Source organism: Anguilla rostrata, chromosome 1, assembly GCF_018555375.3.
Source record: "Anguilla rostrata isolate EN2019 chromosome 1, ASM1855537v3, whole genome shotgun sequence".
Lineage (NCBI taxonomy): Eukaryota > Metazoa > Chordata > Actinopteri > Anguilliformes > Anguillidae > Anguilla > Anguilla rostrata.
In genome coordinates this window covers 71072636-71097531 of record NC_057933.1, presented here as the reverse complement: position 1 = coordinate 71097531, position 24896 = coordinate 71072636, and the positions used below count along the sequence as shown (strand labels likewise).

Sequence of the window (24896 nt, the reverse complement as noted above, 5' to 3'; positions counted from 1 at the left end):
CAGGGCCAGAGTTAGGGACCCGTTCTCTATCTGCACCGTTACGCGGGCCTTAAAAAGCAACGGTCAACATGTAATCTGCATATTTTTTTCTTTTTAATTGTTCTTTTTATGAACATTTTATTTTCCCTCCTTGCAAAAGCAGTTGCTGTCAGTCCTGCGGCAAGTGTAAATCTGGCCTTTATTACTCAAATAAGCAACCAAAAAAAAAAAAAAAAAAAGGCTATGTACTGTAGAAGCTACTTATAGTTTCATTTATTTAACATACTGCTTTCAGTATGTGCAGTCACCCACATTAACACTGTACACCAGATCAATAAGTAAATACAGGGACTCGAAATATTTCAAGCATTGATCCTGTTTATTAAAATATGAAAGAATGGACAGGATAGATAAAATATTCTAACAGAAAAGTGTAATATGTAGTAGTATGCATTTCCATAAGCTTGTGTAATAATGTATAACCATGTGTTACGCAAGTAAGATGTTTCAACCCTGCCAAAGGTTTTGTGAACTGAGGAGAAATTTCAGCCTTTTAATACAAAATAGCACATCTTTCTTAGTGCAGTTAATGCATATATTGTGTGTCGCTCGCCGTACCAGTGTAACTTGACTGTAGTGTTTAATCCATTCTTAAAATGTGAACACACTGCACGAATCCAGTCTCTTATTTCTCAGACAATTAACGAATCCCAATCAAAGTCATCCTGGATCTCCTCGCTGTTGCTATGGAGGTGCTTTATTGGGGGTCGGCTGGTGGGGGTGAGAGGCTGGGGCTGTACGGCCGCTGAAAGACAGAACAGGAAATAGGACAGAAATAGTGAGTATTCTTCACTGGCCAACAAAATCAATTTTGACAAATGGACTAACTAAACCGTACAAAAGTACATGAAGATTGTATATTGTTACAATAGACCTTATCAATAATTGCCAGACCCGTTCAAGTATAAGCGTATTTTCTTACAGTTGGTTGGCAGAGGTGAAATGTGGGATGACTGTGTTGTAGGCAACCTCTGCAGTGGCTGTGCCCTTCTTGGTGGCTGGAGAAGAGGGTTGCTGGTGGCAGGAGGCAGGGGGGGAGGAAAAGTAAGGGGAGAGGGGTGAGTCAGGCTGGCTAGAGAGGGAGGAGTCGAAGGAGGGTTAGCTACATACGGAGGCAGAGATGGGCTATGGCTGGGGGCGGAGCCTATGAGCCCATTCTTTGTGAAGAAACGGTTCAGCGAATCACACAGTGAGGTGAAGAGCGTAGGATCCAGGGCCCAATCACAGAGCTCCGCCTGGCGCATGCTCTCCAGCAGGTCTAAAAGGGACGTACCAGGAGAATGTAATGTAATTCCTCCACTCAAATATATATTCAGAAGGTGGCAAATGTATAGCTTCTCATGCTTATCTCTGATATAAGTTTACAATTTTACTCCACTTTCCCAGTGCATTACTAACCTGGGTGATTCGAAAGATCAATATTAGCCCAGTCTAGGCTGCTGGCGACTCGGAAACTCTCCTTCAGAGAGTCTGCGGTACTGAACCAGTCTGCTGGTAACACTGGGAGAGAAAGAGAGTCCATGTAGCTCAAACTGTACATTCCAGCAAGGCGACAGTCATGAACTGGGAAACAGGTGGTACGTGTACTTACTGTTGCTGGGTGCGGACCTGTCCGATTCAGGTGGGCACTGGTTGGGTGTCAGCGGGGGTAGGGTTGGTGTATGGAGGGGGGCACTGTCGCTGGGCATCCCAGTAAAGGGAGCGATATCGGCTGGCATGAAGAAAGAGTGGAGGAGAGGGAACAGTGAAATGGCGCACGTACTGTAAAGCTGTCATGTGACCAGCTAAAGGGAAGTAAACCACTAAAGGGAAGTAAATGTCGAAGGAACAGTATGAAGCCTCTTGGCTTCCTGCTTACACTGGGAGGAGACACGCTCTCTCACTGTCCTACACAGGGACTGGAAGGAGGCGTAGAGGTCTGGGAGGTTGAGGTCAGCGAAGGAGAACTGAGAGGATGGCTCCGTGGAGGTGTGCGTGGGGAGGGAGACAGGGGGCACTGGTGGAGGGAGAGCAGGAGGAGCTTGCTGGGAGGGGGAGGGGGGGGGCATTATGAAGACAAACAACAGGCACCTTTTACCTCACAAATACTTAGAACTCATCCAAACAGATTCTTCATCGGGGAAACGTGACACTTGCAGAAAGTCGGTGTCAAGAGCGAATGACTGATTGGACAAACTGTGCTTAAAGCCAGGACTGTAGTAATGACTATACCTTACAGACAGGGGAGCACAAGGAGTCTCTGTGAGGCGCTGCTGTTGGAATGGTCTCTATTGTGGACTTCACTTTCTCATCCTGTAGAACAGATGGTTTGGAAACCTGGAATATGTATGTTTATATTTAAATGTTTTTATATAAAATGATGAATATACAAAACAATGTATGTTCCACAGAAATGTATTTTTAAATAATATATTTAAATATCTGAAAGTAGCAATAATTTTTATAATTGCCCATATATTCAGAAGGGTTGTAATATTTTTTCTGATCCTGATAATATATTAATTCATATATTGGAGTATATTCCGTTATTGTAAGGGAGCTCAGAGTGACTGACTCTGTTGCAGGGCTTCCTCTTTTCAGTGTAGACTTAGACTACCTGGATTTGCATATTACATATTACTTGGTGCAAATCAGACTGAATTCACTCTAAAAAAAAAATGAAATGAATGACACATTTCAATTTGTGACTACAGGCTTTGCTGGACCATGGCAGGGGAAATCACAAATGCACAAATGTTTTTTTTTCATGCGAAGTTAATGACAGATAATGGTTTTAAGGATTATTTTAAAGTGAGTGGAGTGGAGTCTGAGGTAAGGGGACATGCATTAATACAAGATGGACACACATCTGCTCAACAAAGGCCATAAAATGACAGCGAGTGAGATGAATAAATGGAGAACCTCCCCTTCCTCTTCTGGATGAGGACGTTTGGTTCCTCTTAACTGTAACGGCATGATATGCTCGGGTTGTTTGTCCATTGTCCAATAGGAACCCTGGAGGCACAGCAGAGAGAGATGTTTTTGCAACCTAAATTACTATGGCACTTTCAGTCATAGTAAAGAATTTATTTTCTAGAAACCCTTAAATTTAAATCTGCACTGTATAGGTTTAACATTATACGTCCACAGAGGGGAACTGAGAGAGGGAAAATATTTCAGACCTTTATATATTGGCTCTTTATACTGGTCTTAGAGGTCTGTAGAGGCTAAGAGCTTTCATTCCAATGGGGAACTTGTACATAATTTAGCCATCCTCACCAGTGCCAGAATATCTTGAGCATTAAAAGAAGCTGAAAACCTTTTGTACTGCAACCCCCTTGGTCCAGACTAGAGTAGGTATGCTGCAGCCTATGCATTAATGGACCATTTACAATGTTTTATGCACTGCAGATTTTATGCAGATATTATGACTCCCCTACTGTCAATTTTTGTCCACTAGGTACAGTATTTACAGAAATTCATGGTATAACTGGCTAAGGCAAAAAGGAAATTGATTCAGCACAACACAAATCCTGCTCCCTGAATCGATGGTTTATTACTCACCACAAACATTATCAGTGTTTTTTATTTTTATTTTTACGCATACAAACTTTCCTCTCTGATTTTCCCTCCCCTGAATATCACATACTGTCAGGTCCAAGTAATGTAAAAAAAAACATTATTTCACCTTTCCTGGGTCACCTGGAGGCCTTGGAACTTTACGGAAGCATTTATTAAGAGAGAGATTGTGACGAATAGAGTTCTGCACAGAGAACAACAACAGTTAATAATAATAATAATAACAACAATAATAATAATAATAATAATAATAATAATAATAATGAAATATATGAATATACTCATTACTCATGTCATTTTAACTAAACAGAGGATGGCCATTGGAAAATGGATTCAATAAGCACCATAATTCACTGAAAAGCACGGCTGCTTTTTCCAACTTGGCTCACCTTCCAGCCCCTCCCCACCCTGTTATAGTAGGGAAAATGTTCGCTGATCCAGGTGTAAATGTCATTTAGACTCAGCTTCCTCTCTGGAGCTGCTTCTATTGCCATGGCAATGAGGGTAGCGTAGCTGTGGGGGGGCTTCCCTTTGGATGGAGGGAAAGAAGGTGGAAGGATGGACGGGGGGACTTCTCTCTCCCTTCCTTGCTCTCTCTTCCCTTCTTTCTCTCGTCTCTCTCTCCCGGATCGCAGGCCACTGATTCCCAGTTGCGGGAGCCAGTCAATACTGGTCAAACTGGAATCCAGGTTTGAGGTCATGGTCTTTTAAGGGACTAGGGAGGAGGAAAATTCATTCAAGCAGATCCCTCAGCATTCATTCATACAAGCCTTGTTGCATTCAAGATTGCAGTGTATATAACAATACTTTTGAAATAGAGGTCAGCTATATAGCTTAACATATTACATATAAATAAACAGACTGAACTACAGTAGCATGATTCATGGCATATCGAGCAGGAGGTAACCATATACACCACCGTCCAGTAAATAAAATGCTAATGAACTTGTATTTATTCTTGAAATTGGTGTAGTCTTAACAATAAATACAGAACCTACCTTTTTCTTGTTGATAGGCCCCAGGCCTGAAGCAGTATTACTTTTTAATACTTTCATCCACTACAGTGTACTGAGTATGTGAAGTTAGTTTTCTCTCGTTCTTTCCTCTCTTGCCTAGCTCCTTCTCATTCTAGGCATTTATCTTCATCAGTGTGATTCTCTCTTTCCCGAACTTTACTTTTGTTATATCTTTTCTCCAAGTTTGTTTTCTTATGAAAAACCTCTCGCAAAAAATTGCTTCCTCTCTTTTCCCCCTCCCTCTGTTTCTCTCCCTGACGTCACATACTCCTCCTCTACCCTTACATCATTCACTCCCTCCCTCCCTCCCCGCCCTTCTCTGCCAAGCAGCAGCACCCCTCCTCCTTCTTTGAGTACAGTATTGAATTACAGCAGTACAGAACTGCGAGAGTCAGTCACACTCTCGTGGTAAATTCCTTTCAGTAGTCACACCGTATGTGCTGTCATATTATTTTTCAGTTTACATTAAAAACATGTATAATATTACCAGTAATGTTAACATTAAGATATAAACTGTTTATCATATTTCATTAGTTTATGAACAATCTCTGCCCCTCACCACCCCTCCCCCCACCCTGCAACACACGCAGGCAGGCAAGCATGCGTGCACACAGGCAAGCATGCGTGCACACACACCCCTTTCCTTCATCAAACAGGAATTGGCGGAGACACTGTTGAATTATCACTGGTTTTATTTATTCATTGCCATATCTTTCTTAGCAGCCTTTCCATGTCTGTCCACTGACATACATAAAAATATTTTGATTTGCTAGTATGTCTAAATCACAGTAAATCCCTTCCTTTTTCACTCTATAGAGAGCTGAAGAAAGACAGAAGTCCAGTGTCTGGGGAAGGGTGAGCCAGCAACTTCTGGATCTGCAAACAAAACGGGAAACACTGGGAGACACTGAATACGTGGGAGGACAGTGACCTACAAAAGATTTTATTTCCAAAGCAGTAAATACTAGCAGAACAGCTGACAACTCTGGGAGTATAAAGCTGGTTCTGCTGGTCTTGTTAGTGGTCTGCATCATGACATGTTGTATTGTTCATGAAAAGTTGGAAGCACGGATTAGCCTGACAGTATCCTGGAATGGTCACCTTTCTCCAGGGTGCTTTTCAGAAACACTGGCTCCCAACAGTATGTTTACCTCCTTGAAATTGGGGTGCTTGGCATCCTGCACCAGCTGCAGCAGAACTGCTTCTGTTGTGGTGAGGTAGGCCCCACTCTGCCTCAAACGGGACAGGGCAAATAACCGGTCTGTCTGACTGGGAGGTGGGGCGAGAGAGACACATTTAATATGGCATGAGCACATACACCGACTGAGAGGAGACACTAAAATAGTTCTGCTTTTATTTCCCAATAACAAAGTACCTTCTAGAGGAGACAGCATCAGCTACAACGTGAACCTCCATGCCTCTCTCCAGGAGGTCATAGGTTGTGCACTGGCAGAGCAGAGATATATATATATAGTGAGAGAATATCACTATGATCTGGAAATCAATAACAGCTGCTAAAGCAATATTTGGAGACATTTTAATTCCAGTTTTGACCTGCAGGAAACTTGTCTTGTTCTCTTACCGCAATGCATGCCTGGGCCTCAATTCCACACAAAATAGCCTTCTTTGGCCCTCCAAGGGCCTTTAGCTCCTTCTCCACCCCCTCGGTCAGCATGGAGAACTGGGTTTTTTCGTGAGGCTTCAGGTCGGAGGCCCCAAGCTCAGGCACAGTGGGGCCCAGACCCCTAGGGTACTGCTCCGTCAGGATCGGAGGAATTCCCAGAATTCGACAGGCCTATGAACGAGGATGTAGCACAGAGTGACAGAAGTGAACATGCGGAAGTACAGTAAAACCAAGGCCAAGAAACGTGATGTGTCTATAAGGGCAGACACCACATCTAACAAGCTGGACGGGAGGTCTCTATGCACTGAGAATTCCTGTACCTGGAGCACTCTGGACGCATTGCTCAGAATGTTGGTGAAATGGACGATATTGGGCCGGAACTTCTCTTGCATGTCACATAGCAGCAATACAGAGTCCTTTACCAAGAGTCTGCCAATGGACGCCACTGTGAGAAAAAGTGACAGCAATTCATTCAACGCCTACTAAATTAAATACAACGACCCCTGTATTTGTCAGTATTATTGATGTTCTGCTCATTTCCATGCAGAATACAATACTGCAAGAGGTATTGCAGCAGGTGATCAAACATAATAATAAAAAAACATGAACATGAACGTCTTCTCCTTAACTACGCTAGATAAAGGCAAATCGTTATGACAACGATAACTATTAAACGTTTAGCTTCTGATTATGACAACGATAACTATAACGTTATAATGAAAATGATGGTGCTACTGCTACTACTAATAATAAGGTAATGATAATAATAACAAAAACAACAACAATAATAATTGTTACCATTGTTATTGTTGGTAACAGTACGAGTAACAGGCAACACCACAGCCTTTTGTTTTGATGCTGTAACTTGCTGCGCTAGTTCTATGTCGTGCGAACTCGAAAGGGAACGAACATCAACGTCTGGACGACAGGTAAATAGTTAACTCAGTTAGCTAACGTTAAGGGTGCTTTAAATGACCTCAAATGTTATTTATGCAAAAGCAGCAAAGTTGATTGGCATGATATGGGTAATTCTGCATTGAAATAATGAATAGACGAAAGAGGAACTTCAAACTAACAGTTTACTCACTGATTTCACTTTCGTCGCTTCGTCACTACCAATGAACAGTTCAGTGGTCACTACTGGTTTAACGAGAACATTTTTATTCATAGTTCTAACCAATGGAAAGGGACATTTTTTCCACCCCCCTCGTGCTTTGCACTATAAACACCAATCACTGGAAAAAATCAAGGATTGAAAATATATTCGTGTGGGTGATTGACCACAATAACCTTGCAATCTAGAAATTATTAGCATGCCCGTTTTAATAATTACTCGTAATATATTGCTATTTTAAGAATATATACTTAACTAGCCACAGAACAACAACAGTCTTTAAGTTCAGGGACTTCCTCCTCACCAACCAATCGATGTAAACAAAACCTATGACTCAGGATCGGAGCAACCAATGGTACTCTTACTATTGCACAGATAGCTCGCTCTCAACGGCTCTGCAGAGAACCAATTGAATTATTATGATTTCCAAAGTGACATGTACTGTAACCAACAGCATGTTGCGTTATTTGGTCAGATGGGTTCAGACCAATGAACTGTTCAGTTGTTCAGACATATTGTAGCGTCATCCCTGGCGCAACGCAAGACAGAACAGACTTTGCCATTATATTTAACATGTCTGAAAATGCAGAGTCTCCCACCGAAACTACAAAAGATGAGCCTACGACCGCGTCACCTCTTGCCGAAAACTCTGGGACAAATGAAGAGAAGAAAAAAAGTAAAATATTACAAAACATGTTATATGTTTATAAACCAAGTTAGCCTGTTAGCTCTGTTTAACGCGATCTAAGGTGAAAGCTGCAATATATTTCTAGCTAATTACCAATGTAACATACTTCCGTAAATATGACACAAGGATATGACTGACGGTTCTCTAGCCATTGGAGAGAATACCTCTTGAGGGATTAACCAATCGGTGACTGATTTGGAACAATTCCTCCGTACATGCTGCTATTTTGCTAGCTAGCTGATGTTAACTAATTATGACACTTTTGATACCGCTACATATCAACCTCTGTTGTAACAGAAAATATCTCAGTTTGACTGTTCAAAAAATGAATAGTAGCTGTCAACCGCAAGGCTGACGCTGCCCTACCTGTAGGACCAAATTAGCCACACATTATGTAGTCAGTCTTGGTAGCTAACGATAGGAAGCCAACTTCAGATAAATTAACGTTAGCTAGCGTAAATCTTTTACACCCTGGTTAAACGAATGCGATTATTGTGCCTAACAATCGAGCTTTTGTATACATCCTGGAAGTAGGCTATGTAGCTACCACACCGAATTCAGAATATGTAGCCAAAAGCTCTACTCAGGACACAGATATATGAAACAAATATATACTTTACATTAATTACTTGTATAGTTACTGTGTTAGCTATTCTATTGTACTGAGGACATATGTGTTCTATGTTGATTTCGTGGTTGCGGTAAACTTGTGTTGCTGCCACAAGTAATTAATGATTATGCACTTGCATTTTGATTTGTATGAATTACACATCAAATGCACATTTTTACAAATTGTTTGTGTGAATTCCTTGCATCTTAATTGTGTGTAAATGCCATGGGTATTTCTGCAACTCTGTGTAAATGTATTTTCTCATGTAATTGAGCCAATTAATAATTTATCTAACAAGTGGTCAATATTGTTTATCTAATCTTATGTGACTGAATCTACATTATGTAGCCTAGTAGATGCAGTATATTCAGTAGTTTCTTTCACATCTTGTCATTCATGTGAATTTAACAGCAGGGTCCAGTCACTGTGTAGGCATACTGTGTAGGCCTGCTGTCTTACTACCTGACCAGCTCAATATCTGTCTCACAGTTGACGTTCTGCTGAAAGCAGTAGGGGACACTCCTATCATGAAGACAAAGAAATGGGCGGTAGAACGGGGAAGAACTGTGCAGTCGCTTTCTTCCTTCATCTCGCGCTTCCTCAAGATGGAGCCCAGTGAACAACTGGTGAGTCAGCGACGTGTCACATAGCAAGTGCTAACTTTGCTATATGTGTGTTTGTAGGTGTATTTAATACGCGGCTTCACAGTGTGCTGCTGAATATACAAACAGACATTGTCTGTTAAACAGTCGTTTTACAAGTTGCTCTCTTGCAGTATTTTTAAAACATATTTAACAGCCCTGTTTGGTATCTGTGTACTCCATTCATATTTCTGTATTTACCATTTCTTCTACTCCTCTGCTTTTTCTCTCCCTCAGTTCATTTATGTCAATCAGTCTTTTGCCCCATCGCCTGACCAGGACGTGGGTGTGTTATTTGAAGTGAGTATATATTCAGAATGTACACAGCATTTCCAAAAGTGTGTGGACACCTTTTCTAATGAGTGGTTTTGGCTATTTCAGTCACACCCATTGCTAACAGGTGCATAATATCAAGCATACAGCCATGTAAACTCCATTGAAAAACATTGGCAGTAGAATGGGGTGTACTGAAGAGCCCAGTGACTTTCGTGGCACTGTCATAGAATGCCACCTTTCCAACAAGTCAGTTTGTCAAATATCTGCCCTGCTAGATCTGTCGCAGTCAACTGAAAGTGCTGTTATTATGAAGTGGAAACCTATAGGAGTTACAACAGCTCAGCCATGAAGCGGTAGGCCACACAAGCTCACAGATCGAGACCACTGGGCGCTGAAGTGTATAGCGTGTAAAAAATCATCTGTCCTCAGTTGCAACACTCACAGCAGCATTCTGAACTACCTCTGGAAACAACATGAGCACAAGAACTGTTCATCGAGAGCTTCTTGAAACGTGTTTCCATGGCCGAGCAGCCGTACACAAGCCTAAGTTCACCATGTGCATTGCCAAGTGTTGGCTGGAGTGGTGTAAAGCACACCACCATTGGACTCCGGAGCAGTCAAAACGAGTTCCCTGGAGTGATCAATCACGCTTCACTATCTGGAAGTCTGACGGACGAATCTGGGGCAGAATGCATAGTGTCAACTAAAGTTTGGTGGAGGAGGAATAATGGTCTGGGGCTGTTTTTCATGGTTGGCGGGCGGGGGGGCGGGGGGGGGACTTAGTTCCAGTTGAACGGAAATCTTAATGCTGCAGCATACAATGACATTCTAGAGAGTTGTGTGCTTCAGACTTTATGGGAATGCTCTTTCCTGTTTCAGCATGGCAGTGCTCCCGTGCCCAAAGCAAGGTCCATATAGATTGGTCCCTTAAAATGGTTTACTGAGTTTGGTGGGGAAGAACTTGCCTGGCCTGCAGAGAGCCCTGAACTCTACCCCATCAAAGACCTTTGGAATTAATTGGAATGCCGACTGTGGGCCAGGTTTTATGCCCAACATCAGTGCCCAACCTCACTAATGCTCTTGTGTCTGGATCACAGCCCTGTTTGAAAATCTACTGGAAAGCATTCCCATAAGAGTGGAGCAGCGATACAGCAAGCAACTCCATATTAATGCCCATGGTTTGGAATGAGATGTTCAACAAGTACATATGGGTGTGATCTTCAGGTGTCCACATACTTTTGGAAGTGTAGTGTATATAGTAAATCATGATTGATCTGGTATGAGTTTTATTAAAGTTGGTTGAGGAGCTATTACCGCTCAGGTAATTTATTATTATAAATTAATTATTTTTATTGAGACATTTTTATTGTCTATTAAGGGATGATGTTTAAACTTTTTGTGAAGCCCTTTTAACTGTTTTAATAAATGTTATATATGAAAAAAGTTTATTATAAGGGATGATTTAGTCTCTTAATGCCACATTAAGTATGTAAACTATTTTTGAGGTCAAGGATGGCATATCACATAATGATATTAGGTTGCCTGCCCCTTAAAGAATGTATGAAGTCAACAGCAATTGTAGGATTTGTCCACAAGGGGGTTGAAAATGTATTGCTTTATTCTCTCCCTATCCCTGTCTCTATCCCTTGACCGATGCTATTATTGTGGTGTGCGCTGTATGAACAGAAATGACACCCCCTCTCTTTGCAGTGTTTTGGCAGTGACGGGAAGCTGGTTCTTCATTATTGTAAATCTCAAGCCTGGGGCTGAGATTCTGAGATGGATCCTCTTCTTTTTTCTTTTTTTTTTTTGCTTTTTTGCCCCCTCCCACAAACTGACACTGCACATCCTACAGACATGTTGGCCTCACCCACTAGGTTGTTTTTACAATTGTTGTTATTACGAATGCTAGTGTTACCATTAACAGCTCTTGTTTCTATTTTCTGTACATATCCCATTGTAAATAAATTGGTTTAACAAGGTCTGCTTGTTGTGATTTAGTCGTTTTGTTAACAGCGTGAGAGGAGAATTTCACTTTCACTCAGGAGCGTACTATACAAGATGTTCGTTAACTAAATGTTGACACTGAGTTGAGCGGGATCAGCTCCAGATATGTGACTGACTTGGACATTGCCGGACATAAGTCCTGATTCAGAGGGAGACGGGACTCACAAACTCTGCGATTAAATGATACCTAAAAAAAGATAGGAATACATATATGATATGGATATGAGAAATTTAATATGAGAATAAGAGGAATGGGGAAGAAAGAATTGTCTTTCATAATGCAACATAACATGTCGGGTGAAAGGTTCCAGGAAATCCAGAAATATGACCGGAGCAGTGCAAAAAAACACCTGGAACAAAGAATGAGAGGGATATGAGAACAAATTGTGAGTAATATACTAGGACAGGTTTATATCAGCTGTGGTAAATGTGTTTACAGGAATTTACCAGCAAAATCTTTAATATGGCATCCTGTATGCAAGTCTCTCTTAATTTGGCTGTGGCATGCAAAACGTAAGGCATGCATTGAAAAGCAAATGGAGCTACACACAAAATTAAATCCCTGTTCTCCTTCACCACATAGGAAGTTCATGAATAAATGATGTGCATTGTGGTGAATTTGTACATTGGAATAAATAGCAAGCACAGATAATAATGGCTTCAAACAAAGGACTGGCTTATTAAAATGAATTGGTGCATTTGAGAATCAAGACTGTGAAAGTATGATTGTGTTTGTCATTAAAATGTGAAATACTTGTGTAGGTGATATTTTTTCCACTGCCTCTTTTCCTGGGCCTGGTTTCTTCTTGCCCAATCTTCTTTTGTAATTCCACTGTACACATATTTGTGACAATGTCTCTGTAAAACACACAATACAAATAAAATTGAATTGTACAGAATGAAAACAGATTAATGGAGATTAAGTAAAGTGATTAAGAAAAGAGATTAAGTAAAGTGAGAGACTGAGAGATTTACTTATAATTCCATCAAGAAAAAAAAAAATACATCACATGATTTCTTTTCTATTTTTCTCTGTCAGGACTGAGGAATGAAAGAAATAAATTCTTGAGTGGAAGAGGAATAAAACAGGATAGATGAGAAAAGTTTCAAAGGTTTCATTCAAGAAGTTTTTTTTGTGCATGCTACAATCTGCCGTATGTTATTGATTCCTTTTGTCCAAGGCTGATTATTTTATAAAGATGCTGTTTGATCTCTGTGCCGGCACACTCTACAAGGCTCACTCTCAATATCAGGAACTATGCAGCCATATTAGAAGAGTAAGTCAACAGACAGGCAACCGTATTACCACACTCCTCAAAACTTTCTCCCCATCTGTCCTTTTCTTGTATTAAATCCGACTCTTTATCGTTTCCCTTTCCATCTGCCCCTGGCTCCTTGATTATTGACTTTATTCTTCTATTCCCACCACCCTCTTTCTCCCACATCTTTCATCTGCTTTGATCATCCTCTCTCTCTCTCTCTCTCTCTCTCTCTCAGCCAGTCTCCTTTTCTCTTTCCCCCCTTAGTATTCTCTGTTCCACAGCATTGTCTCCTTCTCTTCTGTGGTATCTCCGTCGCTGTGTTGTCCCTCCGTCATGCTGGATCACATGTCTCGGCGTTCCCGCTCTTTCCTCTCCCTGTCTCTGACCTCGATGGCGCTGGCTCTCTCTGTCCTGGCCTTCTGCACCTCCTACTGGTGCGAGGGGACGCACAAGGTGGTCAAGCCTCTGTGCCTCTCCCCCGTCAAGATGAAGAACTGCGGGGCCAACAACAGCGAACCGTACACCACCGGTAAGGGGCCTGTGCCGGGAGCTCATGTCAGATTGCCCGTTTTAGCAGGCGGCTTTCATGTGGACTCAAAATTTTTTAATGTGTTTCGTCGTGATTTGTATGACCAATGGTGATTACCTGTTGATTGGAATTGGGTCGCTTTGCCGAAGTGGCTAAATTATTATTTTTAGAAAAGGCTCATCTTCTGTTCTGGCTGCTGGTGCTCGTATTGGTGTGACTGCGTTTGTTATTGTTTAAACTTGGTTTCCTTAAACTGAGCCAACATTCACAAAGTACTGCCTGGGCTCTAGCACATTAGCGTATACTTGTTAGGAACAAATAGGATTTGTACCTGTTATTCAAATCCACTGATGAGTTTGTTTGCCCTGACCACTATACCATAGATGCTCTGAAGATACTCTGAAACACCATAGATACTCCAATCGGCTTTTAATATAGTCAACATATAGTAATTTCTGAGCCTCCATAATGTTGGACCAAAACTCAACATTCTGTCACAGGATCTCCTTACAGCAGCTGAACAATGTTAATCATGGCTGGGTGTCCATAGCAAGATCAGAAGGCAGTGACTACTGTTAACTCTGGAGATCAAATCAACTCAGATTGGCTCCCTTTTTTGTAGTATTTCAAGCAGTAGGGACATCTTTTAAAGAGGTTCAGCTGTTTATGTACGACAGCAGAGCACATTCAACAGAGGAGTATTGCCCCTCCCCTGAGAAATGTCATAGGTTGTACACTGTCTGCTCTATTTACTTACTTAGTGAATGCACCGGGCAACTGATCCATTTTAATCCCACATATTGTTTTGTGGAAGAGATTATATGCTGTATCACTGATTCCTCACGGACTAAGTCAACATCTTATTGTGTTCTCAGTCCATTATTCTCTAAAAACCTTAAGGAGATCAGAGCCAGAAAATCACAGTCACTGATTAAACACAAAGGACTTAAAGACTGTAGTTCATATAACGTTATTAATCAATTCACCTTGTTTAGAGTTATGTCAGGAAGTCTTATAAATCAAATAGTTCCTGGCTGACATTGTTATGCAAGCATACATAACAACAGCTATTATGTCTTGACATTTATTTTCAATAACAAATTAACACTATGTGGAAAGTAAAGACTGAAATGTGTTTTTCAAGTTTTTGTTTAAGTCTTCATATCATATTGGTTCATTTACACAGTGATTCATTTATTTTCCATCCAGTTATTTTTGGAAAATGAACCCTACTATCATATACGGTCAGGTTATTGTACATTTAAAATACATTTATTGTGTGTCAAAATTTTCAAATTGCTATTGGTTTTTTATAGTCTAAACACTGCCATTGCATTCTGTTGCGGGCTTGAGCTGGCTTGTGTCCCTGTGCGCACTGATCCTTACTTCTCAGGCAGATCATATTTAGGCTTGTGACTCGGTTTTGCCGCTGCGTCTCTTTCTGCTCTCAGAGAAGCCCACGCGTGATCCCAAAAACGAGTCCTTGGAACCCATCTCAACGCTTTCACCGAAGAGAATGGAAGAGCTCCTCAAGATCCGGCAGAGGCAGCTGGCCAACGCGGTCCACTATATCTGGGAGACGGGAGAGGACAAATTCATGTTTAGATACTTCCACACGGGCTTCTGGGAGTCCTGCGAGAAACACACTGATGGTAAGAAAGGAGAGGGTAAAAGAGTGGGTGAGAAAGAGAAATAGAGAGTGGAGCCATATTCTATCAGAGCCTGGCTCATGAAGAATGCGAATAATATGAATGTCAATAATATGAGCCTGGGCAATAAAGGGACAGGCACTCTAGAATAAGACAGACAAGGAAAAAATGTACTTGACAACCGAGAAGTGAATTATTGTGTGCGAGCCACTGACCTCATGGAAACTGATTTTTCAATTTATTTTAGGAGAACAGTGCCGCAGTTTCATTGAACTGACTCCAGGAGAGACTCAAGGTGAATCCTCACTTTCGCATGTTTGCGCGCAAGGACACCTGCCTGTCCCTTATACATCACGCACCTTTAGTAAATGAGGGTACACAGCCGTGTTGTTCTGTTCTCCATAGATTAGTCAATGCTGTCCTTCCAGTCACGCTGCAGATGGTGTTCTTGGGTGGTGTGTCTAGCTGCAGTATTTAGTTCAGTGATGCACACATTACAGTACATGCAGTCCTCTACAGCACAATGGCTGTGCAGCTGAGCTGATGTGCGGAGTGAACAGAAGAAACAGCTGGAAGTGCTTTGGAGATCACGCATGCTTGCGTGGACCCTTGAACCCGTGGGGGATGCTTCAGCCATGCGATGGGCTTATAAATGTGATTAGGCATTCCAGATTGGGGATGCGACAAGAAACAAGAATACAAGGTTATTAAAGAAAGACTAGTGTAGCTGTATTGCCTTTAATTATTTCCCTCCTAGACTGCAGAATGTCAGTGATTTCGCTTTGGAAGTGTAACCTGTTTCCCCCGTGATGTCATCATAATTCATTTGTGTACGCTGTCTCAGTCCCTCTCTGTGTCAGTATGAATGTGTTCCTGCAGCACAGAATGCCACACATGAAAGAAACTGTAACTGTAACAAACTCCACGGATGCTTTACTCAAGATTTTAAAAGCTTATGTGTATGAAATCTCTCATGCTGGATATTTTTATGTGTTTCGGTAACTGCTGAATTGGTGACGTTGATGTTATTGCGTGTCAGTGACGGTGTGTACTGACTGAGTGTGGATATGTATCTCATTGGAGTCTGATTTACTAAGACCTTTAGCCACATACAAAACCTTTTAGCACATGCAAAACTAATAACGCAACCAGTGATTGGTGCAAAACAAATACTACGGCCAATCATTGACCATGTTATTGGTTTTGCATGTGATAAATAGGTTTTGCATGTGCTAAAGGTCTTTGTAAATCAGGCCCTTTAGTGTGAATGTGTATCAGTGTCCTATCAGTGGTATTTTGTTTGACTGTTAGCATGAATGTGCGTTATTGTTTCCGTTAGCGATTGTGTGTTTGAATGCCAGTGTGAATGTGTGTCTCCGGCTCGGCATTTGATCATCAGTGGAATCGGGTGTCAGTGTCCAGGCGTGTCGGTGATGCTGCCCTCTCCCTAGTTCCAGGGGTCCTCTGGCTGTCTGTGGTGTCAGTGTCCCGCTGTGTCGGTGACGCTGCCCTCTCCCTTTCAGGGGTCCTGTGGCTGTCCGTGGTGTCAGAGATCATGTACATCAGCCTGCTGTCCATGGGCTTCCTGCTCATGTGGCTGGAGGTCCTGTGCTCCCGCAGCGAGATGCACGCGCTCAAGATCAACGCCTACGCCGCCATCTGCACGGTTCTGTCCGGTGGGCCTCTGTTCAGCTCGGGGGTTCTCTCCGAATCTCCATCACCCACCGCCCCCCCCCCCCCCACTCCTTATTTCTCGGTCCTGAGAAAATTACATTTGAATTTGTTTGCTCTGGACGTGTTCCATTATTATACCAGTAAAAAAAATAAAAATAAAAAAACCAAAAAACATGTTGCTATTCAATTAGTTTTCATGCTGCAGAGCCTGAGTTATACACAGACAGTGATGATTTCTGTAGGTTTGCCTCACTGATTCTGGAGGTAATTGTTTACTACTCTATTTATTTTGATGTATTTTTTTTTGATTAATTTAATTTTCTTTACTGTCTGACTTCACAGACTGAGGTGTACGCATATAAAGACAGTACTAAAGCATTCAGTGATATGTGTGGTTCTCTGCGCAGTGATGATTCATATCTTTAATTTAAAGAAAATTTATTTTACAGGACACTAATTGGGGTCAGAACATAACTCCCTTCAGTGGCTTTAATTTGAAATTAAGTTGCTGGTCCGGAATGATTACATTTCGAAACAGCTGCTTATTCATTATACATAGGTTAAGGACAATAGGAATAATAATGTGATGTGATAATGTGATAGTTCTGTCAATTTTACAAATTAAATGATTATTGTTAATAGAAAACTCATGAGTATGATTAAGAGTCTTTCATGTAATACAGAATAATTTAAAGGGGATCTCTCTCTCTGTCTCTCTGTCTCTCTCTCTCTCTCTCTCTGTCTCTCTCTCCTCCCCCCCCCCCCACCTTCTCGCTCTCAGGACTAATGGGAATGGTGGCTCACATGATGTACACCACCGTGTTCCAGGTGACTGTGAGCATGGGACCCAAGGATTGGAGACCCCAGACTTGGGATTATGGGTGGTCGTTTGCGTAGGTGCCTTATTCAGATTCATAATAATTCATAAGCATATTTCTTGACAGAGCACAATAAAAGTGAACATGTGGCATCGTACTGACATGAGGTTAAATTCAAACAGACGGGACTGTGATACCTGAGTAATAAGTGTGATCGCATAGCATGTTCCGGGTAGTTCATATTCAGTCAGCATTTTTATATAGCCCTGATTGTCCCTGGCTTTGGTGTGCACCCAGGACAATGTGGCATCCTGTTCATCCTGAATGCGCTGACCAGCTCATTCCTCTCTCTGTGTGTCAGGCTGGCCTGGATCTCCTTCAGCTGCTGCATGGCCGCAGCTGTCTTCACACTCAACTCCTACACCAAAACCCTCATCGAGATCCGGCGCTGGCAGAGACTGCGAACGGAGGAGGCTCGGGCCAACTACGCCCCGTCCTACGACGAGGTGGTCCCAGGGGGCGGAGTCTACTCCATCAACGGCCTGCTGCCATGTCAGGACGGACTGATTGAAACAGTGTGGCCCAGGGATGGGGTCAGGGATGGGGATGGGATGGGCAGGGGGGTGGGGGTGGATGTGGGGATGGCAGAGGCGCCCACGCTGGCGCTGGTTGGGGAGTGCGGGACTGAGGGGTGCGAGGACTGCGAGAGAGAGGACGGGTATGCGACCTGTGAGAGAGAGGAAGGGTGCGAGGAATGTGAGAGAGAGATAGAGGAGGAAATGGAGAGAAAAAGGGCCATTGTCTGTGCTGAGTACCATAGAGGGGGGTTGAGTGATTCACTGTGTCCACAGGAAAGATCAGCGTGAAAGATCAGCCTTCAGCCAATGGGAGAAAATGACTGGCCGACAATAAGGAAATGCACTGGCTGAATCGAACTAAGTTAATAAAACTAAACCAAGAATACATTTTATTTTTAGTTGTTTACTTTCTTAATTTACTGTGCTGCTCCAAAGTGAAATGGAAGGAAATATAGTGTATAATATTGCGCAAGAGAGCATTTGCATGTGCCATATATACAGTAATCAGGTGGTCTAGTACTTCATAGTCTTTAAAAAAGTATTTTCTTGAAAGCTTCTTTACATTTACATTAGTTTGCTTTTACACATTTGCTTTGTTTATTTACTTGGTTCAAATTTGTGTATTTAAGACATGATTAACTTTACCATACTGACATCCACATATAAGGGCAGCTCATGATATAATTTTCCAGGCCTCAGAAGTGCTACAGTACAGACCTGCAACTGTGCAATTTTCCATTCCAAATGATTAGTTTACTTCCTGTTGCAATGAACCTATCAGTGTGATGACTGTGGAAGTGAATAGACTCAAAAGTATTATGAGAGGTATTTTATGCCAACAAAATTTCAAATACACTTGAATAAAAACATAATTAGCCTGGTTTCATATTGCTTCACGTTTGGCTGAATTTAATTCAGCCACAGGAAAGATAAAATATATTTCTGGATTGATCCTGTGACTATTTGTTATTTTATAGATAATGATAGATTCCGTACTTAGTAATAGATAATATACTTTATAATCGCTGATGGATTACCATATGGTTTTCTACTACTAATCCATAATTTTTTGGTGTAAGTTACCTTTATGTTATGTTAAAAGATGGCAGGAAGTGATCTATCTCTAATTTTTGGAAATTGCCGTTAATTTACAAAAATATGAAATAATTACCTGGTAAAGCTTGTAATTATGTTGTGTGGGTCATGTTTTTCGGTGAATGTTTTCGATAAATGGATTAAATACAGTGTAGACATTATAGAAATGGCAATGCAATAATTAATATCGTAGTAATACACCTTTTTGAATAGTCATTATTTCATATTAACTTAGTTACATCAAACTACGGTACGAACAAACCTGTAACTATTATCATTGTTACAGCATTTATCAATATCAGTGAAAATAAAACTCACTGCCGTTGTCCATTCTGCAGTAGTATTTGGCTTTTTGTGATGGATTTTCCTCTTTCTTCTTTAATGTGTCTTAGGTGGAATATAGCCCCTTGTGTTTATCTAGTTTATAGCCTTCCATTCTGCTTACAGCTACTGCAATTTATTATGCTGCATTAAAGATGGATTTCTGCTCAGGGAAAAGAACGGCTCAGCATTCACATTTGTACAAACAGTGGCATGGGAAGATTACAAGGAAAGGAAGAGATTTTGTGAAGTCCACTTTCAGATGATGGACAGAAGATTATGCCAGTAATCCCAAGTTAAAGGGAGTGGGGGAAAGGAGGAAAGAGTGAGAGATGGGGAGAAGAGAAGTACAGTGAGCAAGAGGGAACAGGGCCATAAAATGGGTTGGACCACACACACGCATGCATGCACCGTGCACAGACACACACACACACACACACACATTCACACACAGGATTAATATTGTAAAAACATAGCCATTTGCCAAGATGGTGCAGAATGTTTATGTGGACAAAGAGACTATCCCATATTATGTTTAAATGTTATTGAGAACATTTAATATGTCCAATATGAGTTTGTAAATCACAGAATTGAACATTTGGGCCAGATTGTGATGTGTGGGTCCTTACCCTCTATGTACATAGTTTCAGGCACGTAAGAGGGCATACCTTTGCTTGCACATATATACCAGTGTTCCAGTTCACACACAAAATGCATATCAGTCATATTAATGATAAAAACCTTTATGACACAATATGGCTGTTTTGATCAAAAGCCAGGACACAAATACACACAAATTTCAAGTCTACACAATCAGTCATGTTCCCATTGTCTCTGGTATAGAACTGAAATATTTTCTACTATTTAAATGTTTACTTCAGGCCCTCCCTCCCCTTTATCTACTGGTATTGCTGCTATTTACCTAAAACCTAATAGTTAGCTGAGAAAGTTAAATTAATTCAATAACAAATAATAAATAAAGAGATTTTCAGAACAGGGTTGAGAACTCACAATTAACCAAAATCTGCAAGTTGTATTAACTGATGTGCAATTTATATTATGTAATCACTTCATCTTGGCAGCTGTACTTACAGTGATACAAGAGCGACAGCAGTCTGATACTTATGTCTTTCCTTCAACTGTTGGGTTATGGTTATGTAATGACATTGGCGTCAAGGATGAAATTAAATAAAGAGAAGACTGAGTGAGCAGACTGGACTAGACAGTATACAGCCTTCACTTGTGAAAGGAAGCAAGAGATAAATGAGAGAGGAGAAATAAAGGAATCATATTACTCCTGGGGCTGGTACTGGATGAGATGAAGGGCGTCTTCATTTTCTAGGATTCCTTTGACGAACTCTCCTTCAGTCAGCCTCCCTAAAAGGTAGAGCGACGCACAGAGGACAGTTTCACAAAGGTCTTTCACATAAATACTGCCATATTCACATCTCCGTTTTGCAAGTAGGCCTACACTCTTGCAATGTTTGACTATGTGAAGTACTGTGTACCAGACCCCCCAGTCACTAGTTTCCCTCACACACCGTATGTTCCAGGTGAAAACAACACAACATACAAAGCATCACAAATCACATGCTTTGGCTGGCTTGATTTTTTCAAATCCACATGCATCCTGAATATCGCAAGCTAGACTCAAGAGATGACATTAACAGTACGCTTGGAAATTTTGTTTTTACCGTCTTCTGCTATGTTGAAGTAGCTCCACAGTTTGCTGGCTCTCTTTTCAGCAGTATTCTCATCTGCTGGAAGCCTTCTCTGTTCACTTGCAGGGATGAGCTTGAACAAGGCCTAAAAGGGGAACAGATGATTTTGGAAAATATTTCAAGATATAAAATACTTTTTAAAGTATAACTCTTTTTAACTTATGATGGAGGTCCCCTGGATGCCTTTGGGCCTCTATGTGGGTTCCTGAATCACAAAAGGTTGAAAACCCCCAGGAGCCAGTTCCACAAAGTAGGATCACTGAGTTAGATGGATAACTGCACTAAGTAAAACAAGGACCCTCACCCCCAAACCTGGAACATGGACTAAAGTAAAAAGAACTGTTTTTCTTTTGCACAGTTATCTGGCTAACAGTAATCCTGATTTGGAGAACAGGACCCTGGTCTATTGAGTGGTTAATGTTTCTCTTTACAACAAAAATCTACAGGGTGCTGCACCATTTCCTGAGTCAGGCTTATTCTTGAATACTCATTCACAACCAATTTGAAATGAACATCTATTATCGAACGTAATTATATCCCAAAACGTCCACCTTAAAGCGGCATTTAACAGCATGTAATACACAGGGAAGTCCAGGTTAAGACCTCAATGTAATCCGTTATTTTTGCAACTGTGCTGCCACCTACCGTTAAAAGGGTTCATAACATTCAATTTAAGTCTTCCTTTTAAAATGTTTTGTTGTGTTCGCTCTATTGTGAGTGATAATTAAATTCGCCGAGGTAAAATAACGGATACTAGCAAGGAGAACAGAGTTATAATATTTTATCGATTACTTACACAATTTGATTAAGTCGGTTTACATATGAAAACTTACGTACAGGTTCAATGAAGCCCATTTATCCATTACATTAATTACAGATGCTTTTATCCAAAGCGACGTACAAAAAGTGCATTTCATGGTCATGGACAACTACAAAACACAGGTTCAATAAGATACAATACTTATTTTGTACAGCTACCCAAAATATGCCAGTGTATTGTCATTGCTGTGGTTTAAATGTTATGCATCGGGTAGCATCATATGAATGCGTTGTCAAATGCTAATTGAAGGTGGATACACACGGAAGTGTTATTTTAACCAGTAGTATGCTTATCATGAACTCATAAGAATCTGTTTTTTGTCTAATGATTATTAGCGTCTTCAACAGTCCTGTGCAGCTTCAGCAATACGCCTAAACCACCATATGAAAGCATTCTATTGACAGCTTGCATCGTGACCACAAGTTTTTTTAAGGAAAAAAAAAAACGATTACAATTTACTCTCTGTAAAAATTACATTGGTATGTTTGGACTGGACCGTTAAGTGGCTGTGCTGATAATATCTTGACTTCATATTCCACTATATAGGTGATGAATTAGAAATTGTGTAGATAGATGCGAGGTCCTGCTTTCACGTTATGCTGTCATCAATTCCGGCGTATTTTATGGGGATCAAAGCACATTCACAGCGATTTACTTGGGCTTTTATATCTTCATGCCACACAGTTTTGGAGTCATGAGCCAAACAGTTCCATAGAACTAAATCAGCAGCTATGGAATCAAACCTTGCCGACGGAACTGCATTTTTGAGGTGACGGGAAGATTGCCTGATTGGAAATGTGCACTTACTCCAAGCCTCAAAACTTGTCCCCAAATAAGCACACTCTCTCCATATCCTAGCATGGATAATCCATGAAGATTAACAGTAAGTATAGCTACTGGCTTTACAACAAGTTACCCCCTTTTGCACAGTCATGCCCTTATTCTCTGAGGAATTTGGATATAGATCACAAGAAGACTCTTACAAGGTGTCTGGCAACAGTCCTGGTTCATCAGATTTATGTTGATGCTAGTGGCATTGGTAAGATATCATGCCACTTGCAGACAAAGTCCAAGGTACAGTATAGTCTCTTTATTTCACACACCCCAAACCCTGTTCTCTGCTCTCAGTTTAAATTACAACCTAGCACAGATTAAGTTCTTTTCCACTTTTTGATTTAGATTCTAAGCACAGCTTGGTTCATTTCTTTCTTATAGATACAACCCTTTGTATGTAAGCCTTTCGAGATTAAGCAGTCAGAGCATACCTGAAAAACAAAGGGACCTATATATTACTACCTCTACACCACAAACCTTTGGTACTATGCCCATTAACACCCATCCAAACGGCCCTATTTTCAAGCAGTAGGCCTACACACAAGAAAGGCAATTAACTCTAATTATAAATAGCAACATCGTCTGAGACTGAATCATTAATTGGATTGACTGTGTGTCTAAAGTGATTCAAGTGGCCAGGTAGCCAAAGAAATCTGGTCAGAGAGATCCAATAATCATGGCTGTAACCATAGATTATCTAGATAGTGGTTGATTTTGACCCTTGTCTGTGGGAGCCTGATCTTGATGTACAGCAGAAGGTTAAACCACACCTATAGAAACTCTGTAGCCGTACAGTTTGATCACGTTAACCATTAACCATTAGACTTTTTGTCACTCACGTGGCAGATCTCGGCCACTTCTGCCTTGGTGATGAAGCCGTTCTTGTCCACGTCGAAGAGAGAGAAGGCCCACTCCAGCTTCCGGCTCATTTTCCCGGTCGAGGTCATGTGCAGAGCGATGATGTACTCCTTGAAGTCCAGCGTCCCGTCGTCGTTGGTGTCGAAGGAGCGGAAGACGTGGTGCGCGTAGGTCTTGGCCTCGCTCGCCGGGAAGAACCGAGCGTAGATGGCCTCGAATTCGCCTGGCGTGATGCGGCCGGAGGGGCACTGCTTCTGAAAGTTCTCGTACCACTGTGACAGCTCCTCTTCTGTGAACTTGGTGTTCAGTTTTAGGTCTTCAAGGATCTCCTTGGACATGGCGCTGCTTTTGGTATTCCCCATCTTTACTGGAGGGAGGGTGCAGTTAGTTCCTTTACAGAAGAGCTTGGCAGGTTTGGAACACGGTTCCTGTTCAATGTGTGGGCAAGTTTTGTCTGCAAGTTTTTGTCAGTTTTGTTTGGCTACTGTAGTACTATTGTGCCCTCTTCTGCTATCGACTCAAATCCCCGTTAATTCACTTTCTCTTCTTAATTTCCTTCAAAGAGTGATTCTCTCTCCAGTCCAACTGACGTGTGATGCTGCAAATGAAATAACAATGTAAATACCAAGAACTACTGCGCTTAATCTATTTAATGAGATGAACCCCTTGCATTCGCCACAAGTCCATTGTCAAATTGCTAATACAGGGGCCTGCCACTGTACATCATACAGTACATTTAGACTGAGCAAGATATGAGAATGATAACAAAACACAGCATATGTTAAGTACAGCAAAGCTAATGAGGGCTTCCATGAAAAAGTTATCATTAAAAAAAAAATCTCAGTGGGATTCACTTGCATATTATAAAGGATAAATATTTTAAATTATATGCAAATAAAGGGTAAATAAAAACGCAAATGAACAATGAAAGCCAAGAGAGATGTGAAATGAAGACAAACAAGAGGGGAGAAGGTTTAAAAAGAAAATAGAACATAAATTACTACTAAAGGGTGGAATGAAAGCTCAGACACTGTACCTGCTGGAGTGAGTGTGGAGTCTTGAATGTGAGGAGTGAACTGTTGCGTGAGAGATGAGCGATGAGAGAGGTAGGGCTTAGGTCCTTACCTTAGTGGGCTGGGATAAGTCCGTTATCCGGGATTTTGG

The 24896-nt window shown here is 41.3% G+C and overlaps 5 protein-coding genes across 6 annotated transcripts; 2 read left to right on the top strand and 3 right to left on the bottom strand.

The window, feature by feature from the left end:
- Nucleotides 1–339: 339 nt before the first annotated feature.
- foxj2 (forkhead box J2) lies at nt 340–4875 on the bottom strand. Its single transcript, XM_064309980.1, has 10 exons — nt 4596–4875; nt 3987–4312; nt 3707–3781; nt 2941–3033; nt 2251–2355; nt 1898–2063; nt 1631–1750; nt 1438–1539; nt 962–1297; nt 340–784 (listed from the first exon to the last, which is right to left on the bottom strand). The coding sequence occupies exons 2-10, from the start codon at nt 4296–4298 to the stop codon at nt 672–674; spliced, it is 1422 nt and encodes a 473-aa protein (XP_064166050.1). The 5' UTR covers nt 4299–4312; nt 4596–4875; the 3' UTR covers nt 340–671.
- A 412-nt stretch (nt 4876–5287) lies between these two features.
- isoc2 (isochorismatase domain containing 2) lies at nt 5288–7658 on the bottom strand. Of its 2 annotated transcripts, none has more exons than XM_064310887.1 (6): nt 7325–7658; nt 6558–6682; nt 6196–6408; nt 5989–6059; nt 5765–5882; nt 5288–5489 (listed from the first exon to the last, which is right to left on the bottom strand). In XM_064310887.1, coding segments are annotated over exons 1-6 (594 nt in total). In that variant the 5' UTR covers nt 7326–7658; the 3' UTR covers nt 5288–5423. The 2 variants fall into 2 exon arrangements, with proteins under 2 accessions (XP_064166957.1, XP_064166968.1); XM_064310898.1 differs by lacking the exon at nt 7325–7658 and adding an exon at nt 7036–7275.
- A 195-nt stretch (nt 7659–7853) lies between these two features.
- Nucleotides 7854–11550, top strand: atg12 (ATG12 autophagy related 12 homolog (S. cerevisiae)). The gene is made up of 4 exons (XM_064310952.1): nt 7854–8027; nt 9139–9275; nt 9528–9590; nt 11277–11550. The coding sequence occupies exons 1-4, from the start codon at nt 7925–7927 to the stop codon at nt 11334–11336; spliced, it is 363 nt and encodes a 120-aa protein (XP_064167022.1). The 5' UTR covers nt 7854–7924; the 3' UTR covers nt 11337–11550.
- Nucleotides 11551–12969: 1419 nt separating this feature from the next.
- On the top strand, nt 12970–19581 carry LOC135238969 (germ cell-specific gene 1-like protein). The gene is made up of 7 exons (XM_064307616.1): nt 12970–13364; nt 14816–15016; nt 15261–15308; nt 16537–16689; nt 17469–17580; nt 17867–18261; nt 19571–19581. The coding sequence occupies exons 1-7, from the start codon at nt 13169–13171 to the stop codon at nt 19579–19581; spliced, it is 1116 nt and encodes a 371-aa protein (XP_064163686.1). The 5' UTR covers nt 12970–13168.
- Nucleotides 19582–20226: 645 nt separating this feature from the next.
- Nucleotides 20227–24896, bottom strand: LOC135240886 (S-modulin-like). Its single transcript, XM_064310925.1, has 4 exons — nt 24769–24896; nt 23714–24330; nt 21194–21305; nt 20227–20876 (listed from the first exon to the last, which is right to left on the bottom strand). Exons 2-4 carry the CDS (start codon nt 24092–24094, stop codon nt 20791–20793), a joined length of 579 nt encoding a protein of 192 aa, XP_064166995.1. The 5' UTR covers nt 24095–24330; nt 24769–24896; the 3' UTR covers nt 20227–20790.

What these genes read in the sequence shown, in the direction of transcription:
- foxj2 (XM_064309980.1), bottom strand. Translation starts at nt 4,298, where the DNA reads ATGACCTCAAACCTGGATTCCAGTTTGACCAGTATTGACTGGCTCCCG. An exon ending in AGAGCGTGTCTCCTCCCAGT is followed by an intron (nt 1,751 to 1,897) that starts GTAAGCAGGAAG and finishes TCTTCATGCCAG; the next exon opens with CCGATATCGCTCCCTTTACT. An exon ending in TTCACCTCTGCCAACCAACT is followed by an intron (nt 785 to 961) that starts GTAAGAAAATAC and finishes TCTGTCTTTCAG; the next exon opens with CGGCCGTACAGCCCCAGCCT.
- isoc2 (XM_064310887.1), bottom strand. An exon ending in ATGCGTCCAGAGTGCTCCAG is followed by an intron (nt 6,409 to 6,557) that starts GTACAGGAATTC and finishes CCTCGTTCATAG; the next exon opens with GCCTGTCGAATTCTGGGAAT. An exon ending in AGGCCCAGGCATGCATTGCG is followed by an intron (nt 6,060 to 6,195) that starts GTAAGAGAACAA and finishes CTGCTCTGCCAG; the next exon opens with TGCACAACCTATGACCTCCT.
- atg12 (XM_064310952.1), top strand. Translation starts at nt 7,925, where the DNA reads ATGTCTGAAAATGCAGAGTCTCCCACCGAAACTACAAAAGATGAGCCT. An exon ending in AAATGAAGAGAAGAAAAAAA is followed by an intron (nt 8,028 to 9,138) that starts GTAAAATATTAC and finishes TCTGTCTCACAG; the next exon opens with TTGACGTTCTGCTGAAAGCA. An exon ending in TGGAGCCCAGTGAACAACTG is followed by an intron (nt 9,276 to 9,527) that starts GTGAGTCAGCGA and finishes TCTCTCCCTCAG; the next exon opens with TTCATTTATGTCAATCAGTC.
- LOC135238969 (XM_064307616.1), top strand. Translation starts at nt 13,169, where the DNA reads ATGCTGGATCACATGTCTCGGCGTTCCCGCTCTTTCCTCTCCCTGTCT. An exon ending in GACTCCAGGAGAGACTCAAG is followed by an intron (nt 15,309 to 16,536) that starts GTGAATCCTCAC and finishes TCTCCCTTTCAG; the next exon opens with GGGTCCTGTGGCTGTCCGTG. An exon ending in GATTATGGGTGGTCGTTTGC is followed by an intron (nt 17,581 to 17,866) that starts GTAGGTGCCTTA and finishes TCTGTGTGTCAG; the next exon opens with GCTGGCCTGGATCTCCTTCA.
- LOC135240886 (XM_064310925.1), bottom strand. Translation starts at nt 24,094, where the DNA reads ATGGGGAATACCAAAAGCAGCGCCATGTCCAAGGAGATCCTTGAAGAC. An exon ending in AAGTGGCCGAGATCTGCCAC is followed by an intron (nt 21,306 to 23,713) that starts GTGAGTGACAAA and finishes TTCCCCTTTTAG; the next exon opens with GCCTTGTTCAAGCTCATCCC. An exon ending in CTTCAACATAGCAGAAGACG is followed by an intron (nt 20,877 to 21,193) that starts GTAAAAACAAAA and finishes TCTACCTTTTAG; the next exon opens with GGAGGCTGACTGAAGGAGAG.